The sequence below is a fragment of the Callorhinchus milii genome, unplaced genomic scaffold, assembly GCF_018977255.1.
Source record: "Callorhinchus milii isolate IMCB2004 unplaced genomic scaffold, IMCB_Cmil_1.0 Scaffold21, whole genome shotgun sequence".
Classification (NCBI taxonomy): Eukaryota; Metazoa; Chordata; class Chondrichthyes; order Chimaeriformes; family Callorhinchidae; genus Callorhinchus; species Callorhinchus milii.
In genome coordinates this window covers 2,766,697-2,784,168 of record NW_024704762.1, presented here as the reverse complement: position 1 = coordinate 2,784,168, position 17,472 = coordinate 2,766,697, and the positions used below count along the sequence as shown (strand labels likewise).

Below are 17,472 nucleotides of genomic sequence, written 5' to 3'. Positions count from 1 at the left end.
TTTCAACCGCTGTCTCCTTCCGTCACTTCCCCTCGTCTCCGAATCCCCCAGATAAAAATTGACCCCTCGCTCCATGGCTGTCTGTGGGCCACATTTTGTCACTCAAAGGGTGGTAGAAATCTGGAACTCTCTCCCCCAAAAGGCCGTGGATAAGGTGAATAGATTGTTGGTAGGTCAGGGCATTGAGGGATATGGGGAGAAAATGGGGAATTGAAAGGATTTAGTTGAGCTACAGATCAGCCTTGATCTAATTAATTAAATGGCAGAACAGGCTCGAAGGGCTAAATGGCCTCCTCCTGTTCCCATGCTCCTTAGTGGATGAGAACGGCTCCGTGCAACGGTTCTGTCGACCACATTTGTGCCCCGGATTCCAGCTGATCTGATTTAACTAACAGCTACTCATTCTCTGGCTGGCGTGCGGTAACGCTGAGACTTGTGCGAGGTGCAGATCGTGACGATATTGCCTTTGTGACTTCCATCATCGAACCTTTCCGTCGCGCACGTGGAGAGAATTTGTCTATGCTACAGTGCTTTCAGATTGGATTAGACGTCAAGTATCTTACTGGACTTTTCCGAAAGGAAATGTCACTGCTCTCATTAAAGCCCCTGGAGACCGAGTGACAGCCCTCCAGCGCATTGCCTCGTGCAAACCTCAGCTTGCGAGCTACTGTGGCCGGCTTCACCAGCTTGGTCACAACAGATGGATTTCAATTTGCGCCGATTTCTGTGTAGGGGAAGGGAGGGAGTGGGGTGGTGGGGGGGGAATGTTTACAGCTACTTTAGTTTGTTTGTGTGTGTGTGTGTGTGTGTGTGTGCCTCGCTGTCGGATCTGCTGTCTTTTCTCCGTTCTCCTGGGTCTCAGCCCAACTCAGTCGCTCGCATTCTCTCCCCTCCCCTCCAAAAATCGTGTGTTCTTTGAACTCCAGTTAAGGCTTTGAGCTCAAGGCTCAGGCTGACGCTCCAGGACAGCGCTGGGGGGAGTATCGTCGGAAGTGCCGTCCTTCGGATGAGACGTTAAACCGAGGTCCACATTCCTGTTCAGGAATGTCAATGGTGTCTGTGGGCCTTCCCAATGGCTGGGTTTACAGACCTACCAGGTGAGAGCTACGTGGACAGTGAATCTTGTAGCTCAGTGATTAAAGCACTCGCCTCACAACCAAGTGGACCTGTGTTTGATTCCCGGGCAGGGGGCGAAACACTGGCCAAGTTTCCTTACTCCACACACACGCCTCTGTTTACCCAGCAGTAAGTAGGAGCCTGGTTGTTAGTTGATTGGTGGATCAATTTTCCGGACTTAATAATCCCTTCAAAAAAGAAAAAAAAAAAATTTGGTCACTGAATCCACGGCTCTTTGTTGGCGCTGCTGTTCGCAATGGGCTGCCGTATTTCGCCCACAAAATATACAGTCAATTCACTTTACAGTATATTCTGTGAAGCGCTTTGAGACGTCTCGAAGACGTGATAAGGCCCTATATCAGATGCAAGGATTATTATTATTATTGTTATCTTGTGAAGCGCTTTGACACTTGTTCGATGATTGATAAGGTGCTGACACGGTGCGTGGGGACACAGGCTCCTGTTAACCCGACGAATCTGCCTCTTCCTTCCAGACCGACGACGACTACTCTGACCCTTTTGACACCAGACACGAGGCGAGAAGAGAAGCCAACGAGAAGCAGGAAGTGGAGAATAATGGCTACATGGAACCCTATGAGGCACAAAGAGTCATAGTAGGTAAGTGTCGTTGTGTGAGGCGGTGGTGCTGGCTGGGGGCAAGGGGTCTGGATGTGGGGTAAGTTTGGATGGGGTACTGGGGACGGTGGGGGAGGGTGCCAAGCGGAGTGGGACGGGCAGTAGGGGGCAATCAGGGTGGTGCTCAGGGTGGGGGGTGGTGGGGGTGGGGGGGAGTGTTTGGAGGTAGTGCGGGAGTTAAATGGAAGCTAATGGAGGTTTTCTGGTTCAATCTTAATCCATGTCTGAGTCCCAGAAGAACACAAAAATTGCTGGTCGAAAGTTCCAACAAACTTTCAATGTGTTATAGAGAGACCAATTTTATCTGTGGAAGTGGGGGGGGGGTTATTGGGCAAAACACCTGGAGAGAGAGAGAGACAGAAAGAGAAACTCCCTTCTCTTTTTGATTCGTGCCATAGAATCTTTTATGTCCAGCTGAACAGGCAGACCGGGACTCAGTTTAACAAAGGATGGCACCTCCAACCACGAAGCATTTTCCCACCCCCCCCAACACTGCATTGTAATGTCAGCCTGGACTACTGTGTAGCCGACAATCCCCCAGATAAATTATAATAATAATTATGATCCTTGCATTTGATATATCGCCTTGTCACGTTGTTGAGACGTCTCAAAAAACTTCACAGAATATATTATATAGTGGATTGACTGTGTGTTTTGTGGGTGAGTGGCAGCAGTGTCCCACAAACAGTTGTGGATTGAGTGACCAATTATTTTTAAGGAATTATTACTCCCAGAAAGCAATCCGCCAGTTGACTAACAACCGGGTTCCTATTTACTGTTCTGTAAACAGAGGAGTGTGGAATAAGGAAACTTGCCTGGGAATCGAACCTGGGACCTCTCGCTCGCAAGGCAAGGGTGCTAACTGCTATGCTAAGGGACTCCAAGGTCATTTGGTCACTGTGTGAGTTCAAATTCTCCAACGTGGGGCTTGAACTTGTGGGAGAGCCTTCTACCAACTGAGCCAGGCTGACACCTCGGGCGATGTAAATGTAATTTGTACTGTTAAGATTTCAAGCACCACATAATCGCAGCCTATTTCTGAATGCTCTCATTAATCCAGGACTATCCAGCAGTGTCATTAAACTGCCAAGGAACCAGTCTCCCAGTGATAGAGATGTAGCTCTCGTTGTCTCCTCCCCCTTGATTTTTTTTTTTTGCTCGTTACATTTTTGACAAAAGATCTATTTGCAGGCCCTTTTTTGTAGAGCTTCTCAGATCTGGATTGCCTCTCACTGTGCCTGGGATTTCTCCTGCACAATAAAAACAGGATTTGTTTTTTGAAGAAGAAAAATAACGATCTTTTTTTTTTCTGTTTGAACAACACCGGCACGTCTGGTGTTCTTTGAAGAAACGTAGACATTTACAGTCTTGAAGGAGACCATTTGGAGCGTCAAACCTGTGCAAGCTCCCTTCCCCCCCCCCCCCCTTACTCCTTACCGATGGAGCTGTCAGTATTCCTCGCTCTTTCCCTCTGCCGTTTTATTCTGTTCACCTTCAAATATTTGGCACTCTTTTGCTTTTACCCATCACAATCTCTCCTTCCCTCCCCTCATTCTAACTCCCTCCCTCTCTCCCTCCCTCCTCTTTTTCAAGGTACGTTCTCATGACATAGCTCTTCAACCACGTTTTCACCCACAAAATATAGAGTCAATTCACTTTACAGTATATCCTGAGAAGCGCTTTGAGGCATCTCAATAACGTGATAAGGCGCTGTATCAAATGCAAGGATTATTATTATTATTATTATCATCTTTCTCCTCCCCACGACCTCTCAGCTCTCATCCCAGGCTCAGGTGCCCATTCTGCAGTGTGGAAGCCCTTTGGGACATCCTCCTGACATTAAACGGCGCTGTGTAAATGTAAATTGTATTGTATTGGAATCCGAGCTTCCAAAGCCACTTGCATAAAATAACTATTTCTGATCTCTCCCAATAACTCTTCAGTAAAATTCCTGACTTAAACAGCCTGTTGGCAGTGGGAATAACGTGCCTCTGTTTTATACTCTCAATTCCGAATTTTCCGTTCCTGAGCTTCCATAAGACTTCCATAAGATTCCTTCTTAACTTCTGCTCCGGTGCCAGCCTTCAGGTGAAACGTTAAGCTGATCTGGTCTGCCTGTTCAGGGTTCAGAGTAAAGATCCCACTGCACTACTCGAAAACGAGAAGGCCGTTTCTCTCCCCCAGTGTCCTGGCCGACAATCTCCCAGGTAAAATTGGTCGTTTATGCCGTGGCTTCTTTGTGGCACGTTGCCGCGCTTGCCACATTCACCAACAAAATACACAGTCGCTATACTTTACAGCCATTCCCTGTGAAGCACTTTGAGACGTTTTGGCGAAAGAGGCACTGTGTAAAATTCCAGGGTTGTTGCAAAGCGACAGTTGTTAAGCGTGTTATAGCCGTATTAGCCACTTGATACAGAGTCTTATCACGTCGTCGAGACGCCGCAAAGTGCTTCATAGGATTTTACCGAGAAGTGTAGTGACTGTGTATTTGTAGGTGAAGCACAGACTTCCGACAATGCAATGCTTCACCACAGTAATGTACGGAACCCACATTCTCCTGTTAATGAATTAATGCTTTGTTAATTCCCACTACCACTCTTCCCCCCACCACACACACCCCCCACCCCCACGCCACCTTCCCCTCACCGCCACCTCAATTCCCTCTCCTAATGAAGCTTTAGACACTAGGGCTGAAGCAAGGTTCAGGCGTCTTAAGAGGTCCACAAAGTTGCTGGCGAATTAGCTCATTCAAGCCTAATTGCTTCCCAAGGCATGATCTGATGCGTTGTGAAAAAAAATTAATTATGTCCCTTTCAATCACGGTGGAATAAAATGAACCTGGTTCCTCACTCTCTGCTTACTGGAGCCGTGCGGTATGATGAAAGGATGACATTAATTTATTGCACATTGATTTACAAGATGCCCGTCTGTTGGTGCCTCATCCGTTGAGAATTATATCCTGCTAAAGTTGTAAGCATACGCACTGGATTATGCAGATGGTTGGGAGGAATATTAAATCAATCCAAAACGGCACCCCCCGTTTTTGTGTCAGTTTGGCCCAGTGGTAGCACTCTCCCCTCTGAGTCAGAAGGTTGTGGGTTCCAATCCCACATCGGGACTTGATCCCACATGGTCTAAGCTGACGCTCCAATGCAGGGCTGGGGGGTGCTGCATTGTCAGAGATGCCGTCCTTCGGATGAGACTTAAACCAAGGTCCCGTCTGCCTGTTCAGATGGACGTTAAAGATCCCGTGGCGCTGTTCGAAAAGAGAAGGGAGTTTCTTTCTCCCGGTGTCCTGGTCAACAATCCAAGTGAGGAGTCACAGCAAGATTGAAATAAATAGGAGTAGAGAAGACAAGAGACATCGGGAGGAGGTGAGGAGTGTTGTAGAGTGTAGGAGGAAGAGAAGAGTGAGGGAGGTGCGGAGTGTTGTGGAGTGTAGGAGGGAGGGAAGAGTGAGGGAGGTGAGGAGTGTTGTGGAGTGTAGGAGGGAGGGAAGAGTGAGGGAGGTGAGGAGTGTTGTAGTGTTTAGGAGGAAGAGAAGAGTGAGGGAGGTGCGGAGTGCTGTGGAGTGTAGGAGGAAGGGAAGAGTGAGGGAGGTGAGGAATCCTGTAGAGTGTAGGAGGAAGGGAAGAATGAGGGAGGTGAGGGGTATTGTAGAGTGTAGGAGGAAGAGAAGAGTGAGGGAGGTGCGGAGTGTTGTGGAGTGTAGGAGGGAGGGAAGAGTGAGGGAGGTGAGGAGTGTTGTGGAGTGTAGGAGGGAGGCATCTCAATCATGGCAGTCATAGCAGGAGGCTATAATTCCTCTGAAAGCAAATCAGCACAAGGCAGAAATAAGGCAGGGTTTCTGCTGTTAGTGACTGCTTCGGAAAGTTACTACACTTGGCAGTAAATACCCGTGAAGCACTTGGTTCACGATAAAGTGCCTTAGAAACGCGAGCCCTTTCTTCCTCTTTCTCAGAAATCACTTGTGCTCTCTCCTCCTGTGGGCATTTAATCCAAAATATTGAATTAAAATTGCAAACCAAATTGCTTCAGTGTGAAGAGAGCCCGAGCACATTATAATATAGATGAGCAATTCATCAGCAATACGCAGAGATGCCAAAGGAGAAAATGAAATTAAACAGACCCTCTGGCCTGACTGAGTTGACTCCTCTGAGTCAGAATTTTGTGCGTTCAAGCCCCACATCAGGACTTTGAACTCATATACTCTAACCTGGCAATCTAATGCGGTGCTGGGGGTTGGTGTGTTGTCGGAGGTGCCATTGGAACATACATTAAAACAAGGTCCCGTCTGCCTGTTCAGCTGAACATTCAAGATCCCATTGGACTGTTTGAAAAGAGATGGAATCATTTGCTCAAATTAGGTCCCAGATCAGCTAACTTAATAATTTACTCAAATTAGGTCCACAAGACACACATTCACTCCACTTCACAGTGTCCAGTGTGAAGCGCTTTGAGACGTCCTCCCGGTATCAAATGTAAGGACTATTATGATTATTGTTAAACCAGCTTGCAAAACTGAAACCCAGTAGAAGGAAAAAAAAGGAGTCAAACTCCTCTAAGCGGGAGGGAACAGGAAGGGAAAACTCCACCTTTTCCATCGCGCTCAGCATTGTTAATTTGGAGCTAATTAAATGCTTGAATTTGCACGCTGGATCCTCTTACTCAAATAATCCCCGCAGACTGTTCCTGTGCAATTTACAGTCCTCAGGCTCATGCTCCGGTGTTTGATTTCCCCTCACATTGGCTTGCTTTTCTCCGAACTTTAATTCACACTCTTTCGTGCCTGACCTTCACCTCCTTTTCCCTCTACCTCGCTGCGATTTATTTATTATTCGATCACGCCTTCGGTCACCCTCCTACCCCTGCCCTCCCTGCCCTCCGCCCCTCCTGATCCCAACCCCCTGCTCGGACGCACATCCTTGAGTGCTCAGCGCCTTGAGCCGTCCTCCCGATGTGAAAGGCGCTGCGGAAATGTAATTTGTTGTTGTTGTTGTCCTTTTCGGAGCGAGTTCTCAGTGGAGATTGTGTTTCACCCAACTGGGGTCTTTGTGAAGCCAAGTGACTGTTTAATGCTCGCGCTCTCGCTGTTAATACAAAGGCTGATTCTTTCAAATGCAGAGTTAATTGAAGTAAATTTTTCTTTTTAACGATGTGGGCGGGGAGGAGGGGGTGGGGGGGGGAGTAAATTAATTGCTGGCTGCCAAAAGACTTTTAGCTGCAATCGATGAAGCAAAGTTCCGTGCATGTGGAAGGAGCCACCCGATATCATGTGTAAAAGAACTTATTAAGCTATGAATAATTTACGACGGCCATAATCTAGATGCAAAAAATTTTCCCCGCTATAATTATAGGTCATAATTCAGCTGCAGGCCACGATATTTCAGCGTTTAAAGCCAGATTGCGTCTCTGTCCTGCTTCCCCCCACCCACCCACCCACTCTTACTGCCTGGCCCCCAACACTTTCTGAGACATGATTCTAAGGAGCTCTTTACTGAACTACATCACAGGGAGCACCTCGTGAGGACTGTCGAGTTTTAAATAGCAGACCCACCGCAGCCTCCTCTGACAACAACCACCCCACCCAACCACCTTCTCCGGGCCACCTTAGATACGTTACCTTACTCCGCACTCCTCGGTTTACGCAGCAGTAAGTAGGAACCCGGTTGTTAGTCGATTGGCGGGGGTGATAAACCCTTTTAAAAAAATTAACACAAATTTGGTCACACAATCCACGATTGTGTAGGATTGACTGCCGTGCTTCGGCCAGAAAATACACAGTGAATCCAATTTATAGTATATTCTGTGAAGCGCTTTGAGACGTCTCAATGACGTGATTAAGGCGCTATATCAAATGCAAGGATAATTATTATTAATAATTAATCTCAGACAAATGGGCCCAGCGCCCCCCCCCGCCTCTGAGCACGTGACTGTGCTAAAGCTCTCACCCACTGAGTGACAGGTCATTAAATACACTGTTTAATTCCCACAGAACTGAACATTATCGATCAGAATCGACCGTGCAATCTGTTTACCAGCCCTGCACCTTGCTCACGGGCAGGAAGAGTGAACGGCATCTGTGTTATTAGGGTAATTTGTCAAGCTTGAGTTATTTCAATGGATTTTCATTCAATTTGGGTTTTTCCCTGTAGAAGTCTCTACATTCCCATCTCCCCTTCTCCATCCCCCACTCCCTCCCTCGCCCCTTCCCCTGCATGGGAAGATGTTTTGAGTTTTTTTTTCTCTGTTGGGGAAAAGATAAGTGAGGTGCGGTTAAAGAGAAAGGTCTGCGCACACATACAAATACACATAATATATACATACACACAAATATATACACACACCCAATATACCTATACACACACAAAGATAAATACACCTTCAAATATAAACATGTACAGATACACTTACATATATATACAGCATATTCAAACTCACACACAAAAATATACACGCACGCACATTAATACATACACACGCATCGACCAGAACTTGTCAAGTGTTGAGACAAAATACAAAAGCGATACCACTTCCTTAAAACAAGATAAGGTACAGGTTGATATTAACACTGTTGCTGTCCAAGTCAGTCTGGTCCTGGGCAAAAGCACCCACGAGGCCCTGTAATGATATTCCCCATGTTATCAAGCCAGTTCTGTGATTGCCGGCTACTTCCATTATCCCAGGGTTTGCTTTCAGTTCCAGTGGAAACCGATATAATTAGGTTAGACTAGAAACCCTGAAAGTGCTTTCATTTTGACAAGGAAATTGAATAAAACCTCACTTCAGTTTTGTTTGTGTAGATCGAGGATTAGATAGATTCAGATTGTGGTCTCTTTATCTCCCGCTGTCTTTGTGTTTTTGTGTGGGCCTCTCTCTCTCTCCCTCTCTCTCTCTCTCTCTCTCTCTCCCTATATATATCTCTCTGTCTTCTAGGGTGGGGGGTATCTAGAACAAGGGGGCATAAGCTTAACATTAGAACTAAGCCATTTAGAAGTGAAATCAGGAAGCATTCAACTGCTCGAGCCTGTTCCACCATTCTATTAGATCACGTAGTTCTGTACCTCAACTCCACTTACCCACCTTTGTCCCATATCCCTTGATACCCTGATCTAACAAAAATCTATCCACCTCAGTCTTGCAAAGGGTAGTGGAAATCTGGAACTCTCTCCCCCAAAATGCTGTGGATGTTGGATCCATTCACATTTCCAAGACTGAGGTGGATAGATATTTGTTAGGTCAGAATTTCAAAGGATATGGGACGACTCCGGATATTTGGAGTTGAGGTACAGATCTACATGATCTAAGAGAGTGGCGGAACAGGCTCGAGGAGCTGAATGGCCTCCTCCTGTTCCTATGTTCTCATTCCTCTTCTCAGGATGAGCCCCTCTTGGGGCGGGAGAGGGAAGGGGGGATATCGGAAATGTCAGTATTCTCGGTATCTGCCCTGGGGTCTGGCACTATCTTGGGTTCTGTTCATCTCCTGCAGGTCTCTCTTATTAGTTTTCGGAGGTCAAGTTGTTGTGTTCACTATCCTATGTGTATCCCAGCCCCCGCAGACCAGAAATTCTCTGAGCTTCCAATCCCCAGTAGGTGCCAAGGTGCCAGCCTGGCTCAGTCAGGAGTATTCTCACCTCTGAGTCAGAAGGTTGTGTGTTTCACAAGATCACAAGATTGGTTGGGATGAAGAAAGCCCTTCAGCCCATCTGTTCTCATTCCTTCAGAACACTCACGCTACCGTCCTCCGATCACAGCATCAAGCTGCTGTTTAAATGAGTTCCAATGTCATGGCCTCAACCACCTTTCCTGGCAACTAAGTTAAGTCATTAATTACCCTCTGAGTAAAGAAAAAACTTCCTGGTGTCTGGCCTGAAATTACCCTGTGGAACTATTAACCTGTACCCTGTTACACAGTCTCGGTACATTCTGTAGTATTATTCTGGGTTTATTTAATTCCCATTAAATATGTTAGAAAACAACAAGAAAACACATTTGTATAGCGCCTTTCCCAAGGCGCTGGACAGTCAGTGATCTGAAGGCCCGAGCTGTGCGCCAATTTGCGCATCCCAATGTCCCACAAACAGTCGTGAAGTGAGTGACCAATTCCTTGGCCAGACACCAAGAAAAACCCCCAACTCTTTTTGAGTAGTGGGGTGGGATCTTTAACATCCACCTGCACAGGCAGATGGGGTCCCAGATTAATGTCTCATCTGAAGCACGCCACCTCCGACAAAGCAGAATCCCCTCGCAGCAATGAGCTGGAGCTTCAGCCTGGATAGACTCTGAGCTCAAAGTCCTGAGCTGGGTCTTGAGCTCACAACCTTCTGACTCGAAGGCAAGAGTACTGATTGAGCCAGGCTGACACATAAGTAATAATATAATAACAAGTCTTGCGTTTCATACAGTGCCTGGATGTTAAAATATCCGAAGGCGCTTTACAGAGAATTGCTGGCACGTGTAGTGACCGTGAATTCAGGCAAAGGCAGAGGTGGACATCGACCCGGGGAATAAGCGGTTTAAGGACATAGCGCGGCCCAGCGGAGATATTTTTAGGAGTTTATTGAAACCAGGGAGAGAGGAAGCAAAGAGTTCCAAGGGACGGAACGAGAGTGATGGCTTTAACATCTGCAGAATAATTTTGCTCCTTCAATGTCATACGCCAATTGTCGACAGTAAAAAAAAAATCGCTGGCAGGAATTCAGCACTTGGCTAACATGTGTGGTGCTGTTCCTTATCTATTATTAAACCACCAGCTGTAAACAGAGGAGAGTCATTGTTGCAGCCACAGAGGCCAACTTAATGCCTTATTGACAACGCCAGATTTCTGAACAGCTTGGCATGTAATTGTTCGTAAATAATGCAAATGGGAAGTTAATTTTTTTATATTAAAACCTCATTAATTTAAATCCTCTTCCCAATGTCTCTCCTTTTCTCTGCAAAGGGTTCAGTGGTAGAGCACTGAGGCAAGAGTTAGGTGAGTACTAACTGCCCAGTTCCCTCTCGGGCAAGTGGACATCCTTTGTACATGGGAGCCTAGATACCATCCAGTCTTGGTGCCCAAACCACTTTTTCTTTCACGATCATTGGCAAATAGTTCATCCTAATATAATCCCAACCCCTTGGAGTCCTCTAGCATTGTGGTTAGAGCACTCGTCTCACAAGTGAGAGTCCCTGGGCACGATTCCCGCGCGGCGTGAAGCCTGAGGCAAGTTTCCTTACTCTGTTTACCTAGCAGTAAATAGGAACCCAGTTATTAGTTGATTGGCGGATCGCTTTCTGGGAGTAATAAATAAACAAATAAATAATTTGGTCATTCAATCCACGACTGTTTGTGGGACACAAAATATACAGTCAATTCGCTTTACAGTATATTCTGTGAAGCGCTTTGAGACTTCTCAACAACGTGATCAAAGGCAAAGATTATTATTATTACATTTTGGTGTAACGTTCACGTGTACAAGAACATCCACTTGCTTTCCAATTAAGACAACAAATATCCGTTTAGCTCCGGAGGAGTGTTAAAGCTCTTCAGAGAAACATGTACTGTAAAATGTGATTCCTTTTTGTGGTTGAACAGAAAAACCAATTTGTGCACAGCAACGTTCCACATAACAGCTAAGGAATGAGCGACCAATTTGATCTGGGGGATTGTTGGCCAGAACAGAAACTCCCTTTTCTTTTGGAATAGCACCGCGGGATCTTTAACGTCTACCTGTTTTGTCTGATCGTTTGAATCAGATGTGCAACCGAGGTCCTGTTTGCCCGATCAGTTGGGAGTTAAAGAAATCATGGCATTAATAGAAAAGAGAAGGGAGTTTCTCTCTCCCAATAAAATTAGTCATTCACTTTATGGCTGTTTAGGGGATATGGCTGTTTGCCAATGGCGACTGCAATGTAAACTCTCACACACATACACACTCACACACGCGCGCACACAGCCACTGCACTTGGCAGCAATTTCCTGTGAAAGGTTTTGAAAAATCTAGTTGTTCTCGGCAGTGTGCGTGAACGCAGAGGCTATTAGCGACGTACAGCTGTCTCAGGCCCCTTAAAATTGTCTCCTGTCTTCCTCGGAATGGCTTGGAGTAATTTATTAGCCTATTTCAACAGAATTTCATTGCAGTGCGAAGCGGTAGCCAGTCTGGAGCCTCCCGTCAGCCTGTTTTTTTTCAAAGTAATATTGAAATCCTCATTTAGTTTCTCTGCTTCAGAAAGCAGGCTTCAAATTACCCTGTTTGTGTTGCTAACAGCATGGCTCAGCCGCATGTAACTAATAGCAGTGCCATGTTGCTACCAATCCCTGTACATTAAAGCCCGGGCATGTTTGTCTGCCTGCTTGAGGTTTGCAAAAGGAGTCTTGATCGCAACATCAGGAATCAGCGCGGAATCAATGGACGATGGTAAATACTGATAACTCATGTTAACGCAGCTCCCCTCTTTCATGTGAAAATAAACGTCTCGCTGGGCTGTACAAGATGTCATGCGTTAGAAAGCAAGTGAATATTATTTTACAGGCAAACCCAATCTGCCCCAGCAACACAGCCAGGAGAGAAGCAGCCGAGTTGAGATTTGGGAGTAAATTTATAATAATCCTTGCCGTTGATATAGGGCCTTTCACATCAGCAGAATGTCCCACAATGTGCTTCACGTGGTTTACCGTAATGCGCAGTGACTGTGGTATTTTTGTAGACAATCCCAGCAGCCGATTTGCGCACAGCAATGTCCCCAAAACATTGGTTGTTTGCTCCATGGCTGTTATGGGGACTTTTCTGTGCGCAAATCGTAAACCAGGGGGATCGTAAGCCAGGACACAGGGAGAGAGAAACTCCCTTTTTTTTGAGTAGTGCCATGAGATTTTTAATGACCACCTGAACAGTCACAGATGGGGGGTTGGTTTTAATATCTCACCTGAAGGATGGCGTTTCTGTCAATGCCATGCATACGGAGTCCTGTAGCTCAGTGGTTAGACCACTCGTCTCACAAGCGAGAGATCTGGGTTTGATTCCCGCCAGGGCGAAACCTTGGGCAACTTTCCTTACTTCACACACCTGATAATAATCCCTCAAGAAAAAAACAATAATAAATTGGTCACTTCAATCCACGACTGTCTGTGCGACGCTGCTGTGCGCAATTGGCTGCCACGTTTCGACCACAAATACACAATTCACTTTACAGTATATTCTGTGAAGGGCTTTGAGAGGTCTAGAAAACGCGATAAGGCGCTGTATCAAATGCAAGGATTATTATTATTATATATCCCCCGACTGAAGTGTCTGAACTCACGTAGCCTTGTCTAAGCACCAACATGGGGCTTCAACTGTCCTTCGAATGGGACGTTAAACCAAGGCCCTGTCTGCCTGTTCAGATGGATGTTAAATATTCCACGGCGCTATTCAATAAGAGGTGGGAGATTCTCCCAACATCCTAGGCAGGTAAATGGGTCAATGCCTTCATAGCAGTCTACGGGACTTCGCTGTGTGCAAATCAGCTTGTGCGTTTGCCTACAAATATGTGAAGTCACTGCACTCGACAGCAATTCCCTGCGAAGCACTTGGAGACGTTTGGACATTTTTCGTGGCTGTAGCAAACGAGGGGGTTATTCATTATTCTGCTGGGATGAGTGACTAGGATGAGGCTGATGCAGTATCAGATGAAGCTGATTTGGTTTGGACTATACCCCTCTTGTTTATTAAGATCAGCGGATTAACTCTAAATGCAGCGAAGGAGGTAATAACTTGCATGTTTACTGAGCCATGACATTTCGTAACAGTCTGGCTCCGTTGGTTACTGAGTGTTTTGTGTTTTGATCAAGACACAACTCAGCTTCGCTCAGCATTCTTTCCCCCTGAACGGCGGAGCTGGGCTGCCTCTCTGGGAGTTCTTTGGTAAAAGTTTCCACATCACTGTTGTGTCAAATCCAAGGCACTCGATCAAATGCAAGGATTGTCATAATAATAATAATAATAATAATAATAATAATAATAATAATAATAATAATAATAATAATAATCCTTACATTTGGTGTAACGCCTTTCTCGTCAGGAAGACACCTCAAAGTGCTTCACAGGATATACTGCAAAGGGTGTCGTGACTGTATTTTTGTAGGTGATTGCAGGTTTGTGCCACAGCAACGTCCCTCAAACAACCATGGATGGAGTGGATGAACCAGTTTTAATCAGGGGTATTGTCAGTAGGGATTGCTCTTTTGGAATTCCAGGATTTCGGGATTTTAATGCCCCCCAAGTCCTGAGATCCCGAACCTAATAATAATAAATTGGTCACTTCAATCCACGGCTGTTTGTGGGACACTGCTGTGCGCAATTGGCTGCTGCATTTCGCCCACAAAATACAATTCACTTTACAGGATATTCTGTGAAGCGCTTTGAGACGTCTCGAAGACATGATAAGGCGCTGTATCAAATGCAAGGATTATTATTATGAATCATCGTGCCTGTGCTAGACCTTTGAAAGAGTTATCCAATTACTCCCACTCCCCCGCTCGTTCCCCATAGCCTTGCAATTTTTTCCTCTTACAAAGAGGTGTTGTCTAGGACGAGAACAACTGAATCAGATTGCGGCCCTGTGGTCTGTTCAGCTTGGGATGAGTTAATAATAATTATAATAATCCTTGCATTTGATATATTACGTCGTTGAGACATCTCAAATCGCTTCACAGGATATAATAATAATAATAATAATAATAATCCTTGCATTTGATATAGCGCTTTTCACGTCGGGAGGACGTCCCAAAGCGCTTCACAGAACACACTGTAAAGTGAATTGACTGTATATTTGTGGGCGAACGCGGCAGCCAATTGCGCACAGCAATGTCCCACAAACAGTCGTAGATTGAAAATGACCAATTTTTATTATTGTTTTTTTTTGGTTTTGGAGGGATTATTATTAGGCTCTGTGTGGAGTAAGGAAACTTGCCCAAGGTTTCGCCCTCTGCCTGGAATTGAACTCAGGTCTCTCACTTGCAAAGCGAGTGCTCTAACCACTGAGCTACAGGACTCCACAAATTATTAAATGACGTGACTGTATTTTGTGCGCGAAGCAGCAGCAAAAAAAAAAAAAAACCCCCCCCCCCCCCCCCCCCCCCCCCCCAAGGGCTCACATCAGAGCCCACTATGGTCCTGTTGGGTTCGATGCCCCAATCTGCGGGATAATGCCATCCACCTGACCGCTCGCTCCCGGTCCCCGCGTGCGCACTATGGCTGCCGCTTTGACCCGAGCCCCCTCACCCCCTCCCTCCCTCCCCCCTCCTCTCTCCCCCCAAACCCTCCCCCCTCTCCATCTCTCCCGCTCTCTCCTCCTCTCTCTCCGTCCCTCTCGTCTTCTATCCCCACTTGACCCTCCCACAACCTCCCTCTGTTCCAGTCTGGGAATCCTCCGCCGGGCTCACCGTGGCACTCGGCGTTGGCTGTCCAGCAGCAGCCACACCGACTGCCCCATTCCCCACCACTCTCGCCAGCCACCCCGGACACAGACCCGGGGAGTCAACCTCTCCTCCCTCATCCCCATCCCCCCACCCCTGCCTCACAACCTGGACCCCCCTCCCCTCCCACACACCCTTCTGTCAACCGCTCCCTCCACATCGGACTGCAAAATGTCCGCTCCCTCTGCAACAAGGCCCTGGTCATCAACGATCTCATCCTTGATGAGAACGTTGATATCATGGCCTTGACAGAAACCTGGCTCACCCCAGGCGACACCTTCCCCCTCACGGAGGCCACGCCACCCGGCTACACCTCCCACCACATCCCCCGCCCCAACCGCCGTGGCGGTGGTGTTGCCCTTATCTCAAGGACACCACTTGCCCTCTCCCCCTACTCCACTGGCTCTTTCCCCTCCTTCGAGCACCTCACCCTCTCCCACCCCTCATTCCTCTCCCTTAAAATCCTCCTCCTCTACCGGCCCCCTAAAACCTCTCCCACCTTCATCTCTGACATTTCAACACTCCTCACATCTCTTTGCCTCTGCTCTGATCGCCTCATCATCCTGGGCGACTTTAACCTACACTTCACCCCCTCCTGCTCCATCTCCACAGACTTCTCTTCCCTGCTCTCCTCACTCAACCTTTCCCTACACATAAACTCCCCCACTCACAGTCACGGCCACCCACTCGATTTGGTGATCACCCGGGGCCTCAGTGTCTCGGATGTCACTATTACCGACAAGGCCATCTCCGACCACTACTTCATCTCCTTCACCACCTCCACCCCCCTCCCCACCTCCACCAGACCCACCACCATCTTCTACCGCCCTTGGAAGAAGTTACCCCCACAATCCCTAACCGATGCCTTGGAGTCCTCTGAACTCCTCTCCCTCTGGCCTTCAACCCTCACCGACCCCTCTTCTCCTCTCTCCCTCCTCCACAATATCCTCTCCTCCACACTCGATACTCTTGCCCCCATCACTTCCCGCACTGTCTCCTACTCCCGCTCCTCCCCCTGGTACACCACCCACCTCCGCTCACTGAAATGCCAGGTGCGGGCTGCTGAGCGCACCTTTGTCAAATCCGGCTTAACGGTCCACCGACAAATCTGGCTGGACCTCCTCAAAATTTACCGCTCCACTCTAGCCTCGGCCAAGTCGTCCTTCTACTCCAGGATAATCCTGGAGGCGAAGAACAACCCCAGGCTACTGTTTTCCACCACATCCCGACTCCTCCGTCCCCCCCGCCACCCCGCGCAGGTCATCTCCTCCAACCTTCACTGCGAGGAGATGCTGGATTTCCTTGAATCCAAGATCAAGGGAATCCGCTCCGCGGTCACTTCCCCTCCAACTTCCACCCACCACCCACCCCTTCCCTCCCACACTCCGACTCCTACCCATCCTCCCCTACACACCTTCGTACCCGTTTCCCCACCCTCTGTCACTGAACTCATCCTATCCCTAAAACCAACCACCTGCTCCCTTGACCCCATCCCCACTCCACTCCTTATCTCCCAGCTCCATTTTCTTGCCCCACACATCACTGACATCATAAACCTGTCCCTCTCCTCTGGCTCTGTCCCCATTCCATTAAAAACTGCCATCATCACGCCCACCCTGAAAAAACCCTCCCTTGATGCGTCGCAGCTATCAAGCTACCGGCCCATCTCCAACCTCCCCTTTCTCTCCAAGGTCTTGGAAAGAGTTGTCGCCTCCCAACTGCGCTCTTTCCTCTCCACCCATTCTCTTTTTGAACCCCTTCAGTCAGGTTTCCGTGCTGCTCATAGCACAGAAACTGCCCTGGTCAAGGTCACCAATGATATCCTGACCATCTGTGACCAGGGCTCCCTCTGTCTCCTCGTCCTCCTCGACCTATCGGCAGCATTCGATACGGTCGACCACGCTATCCTACTCCACCGCTTGTCCTCCCACCTCAACCTTCAAGGCACTGTCCTTGAATGGTTTAGGTCGTACCTTTCTCACCGTCTTCACTTCGTCTCAACGAATGGCTTCTCCTCCACCCCCCGTACTGTCTCATGTGGTGTCCCTCAGGGCTCTGTCCTCGGTCCCCTCCTCTTCACCCTCTATATGCTCCCCCTTGGTGACATCATCCGCAAACATGGGGTTAACTTCCACATGTATGCGGATGACACCCAACTCTACCTTTCCTCCTCTACTCTCAACTCCACGACCACCGATGTCCTGACAGCCTGCCTGTCCGACATCGAGTCCTGGACGAGAGACAACTTTCTTCAGCTCAACGTGCAAAAAACCGAGGCC

General features: G+C 47.7%; 1 protein-coding gene across 1 annotated transcript in view; it reads left to right on the top strand.

Annotated features, from left to right (window-relative positions):
- The window catches only part of LOC103183581 (SH2 domain-containing adapter protein F), an 84,246-nt gene that overhangs the window by 25,883 nt on the left and 40,891 nt on the right, over positions 1-17,472 (top strand). Inside the window, exon 2 of the mRNA XM_007901150.2 lies at positions 1,611-1,734. Within this exon, the coding sequence (XP_007899341.1) occupies positions 1,611-1,734 (124 nt within the window). The remainder of the gene's footprint in view (positions 1-1,610; positions 1,735-17,472) is intronic.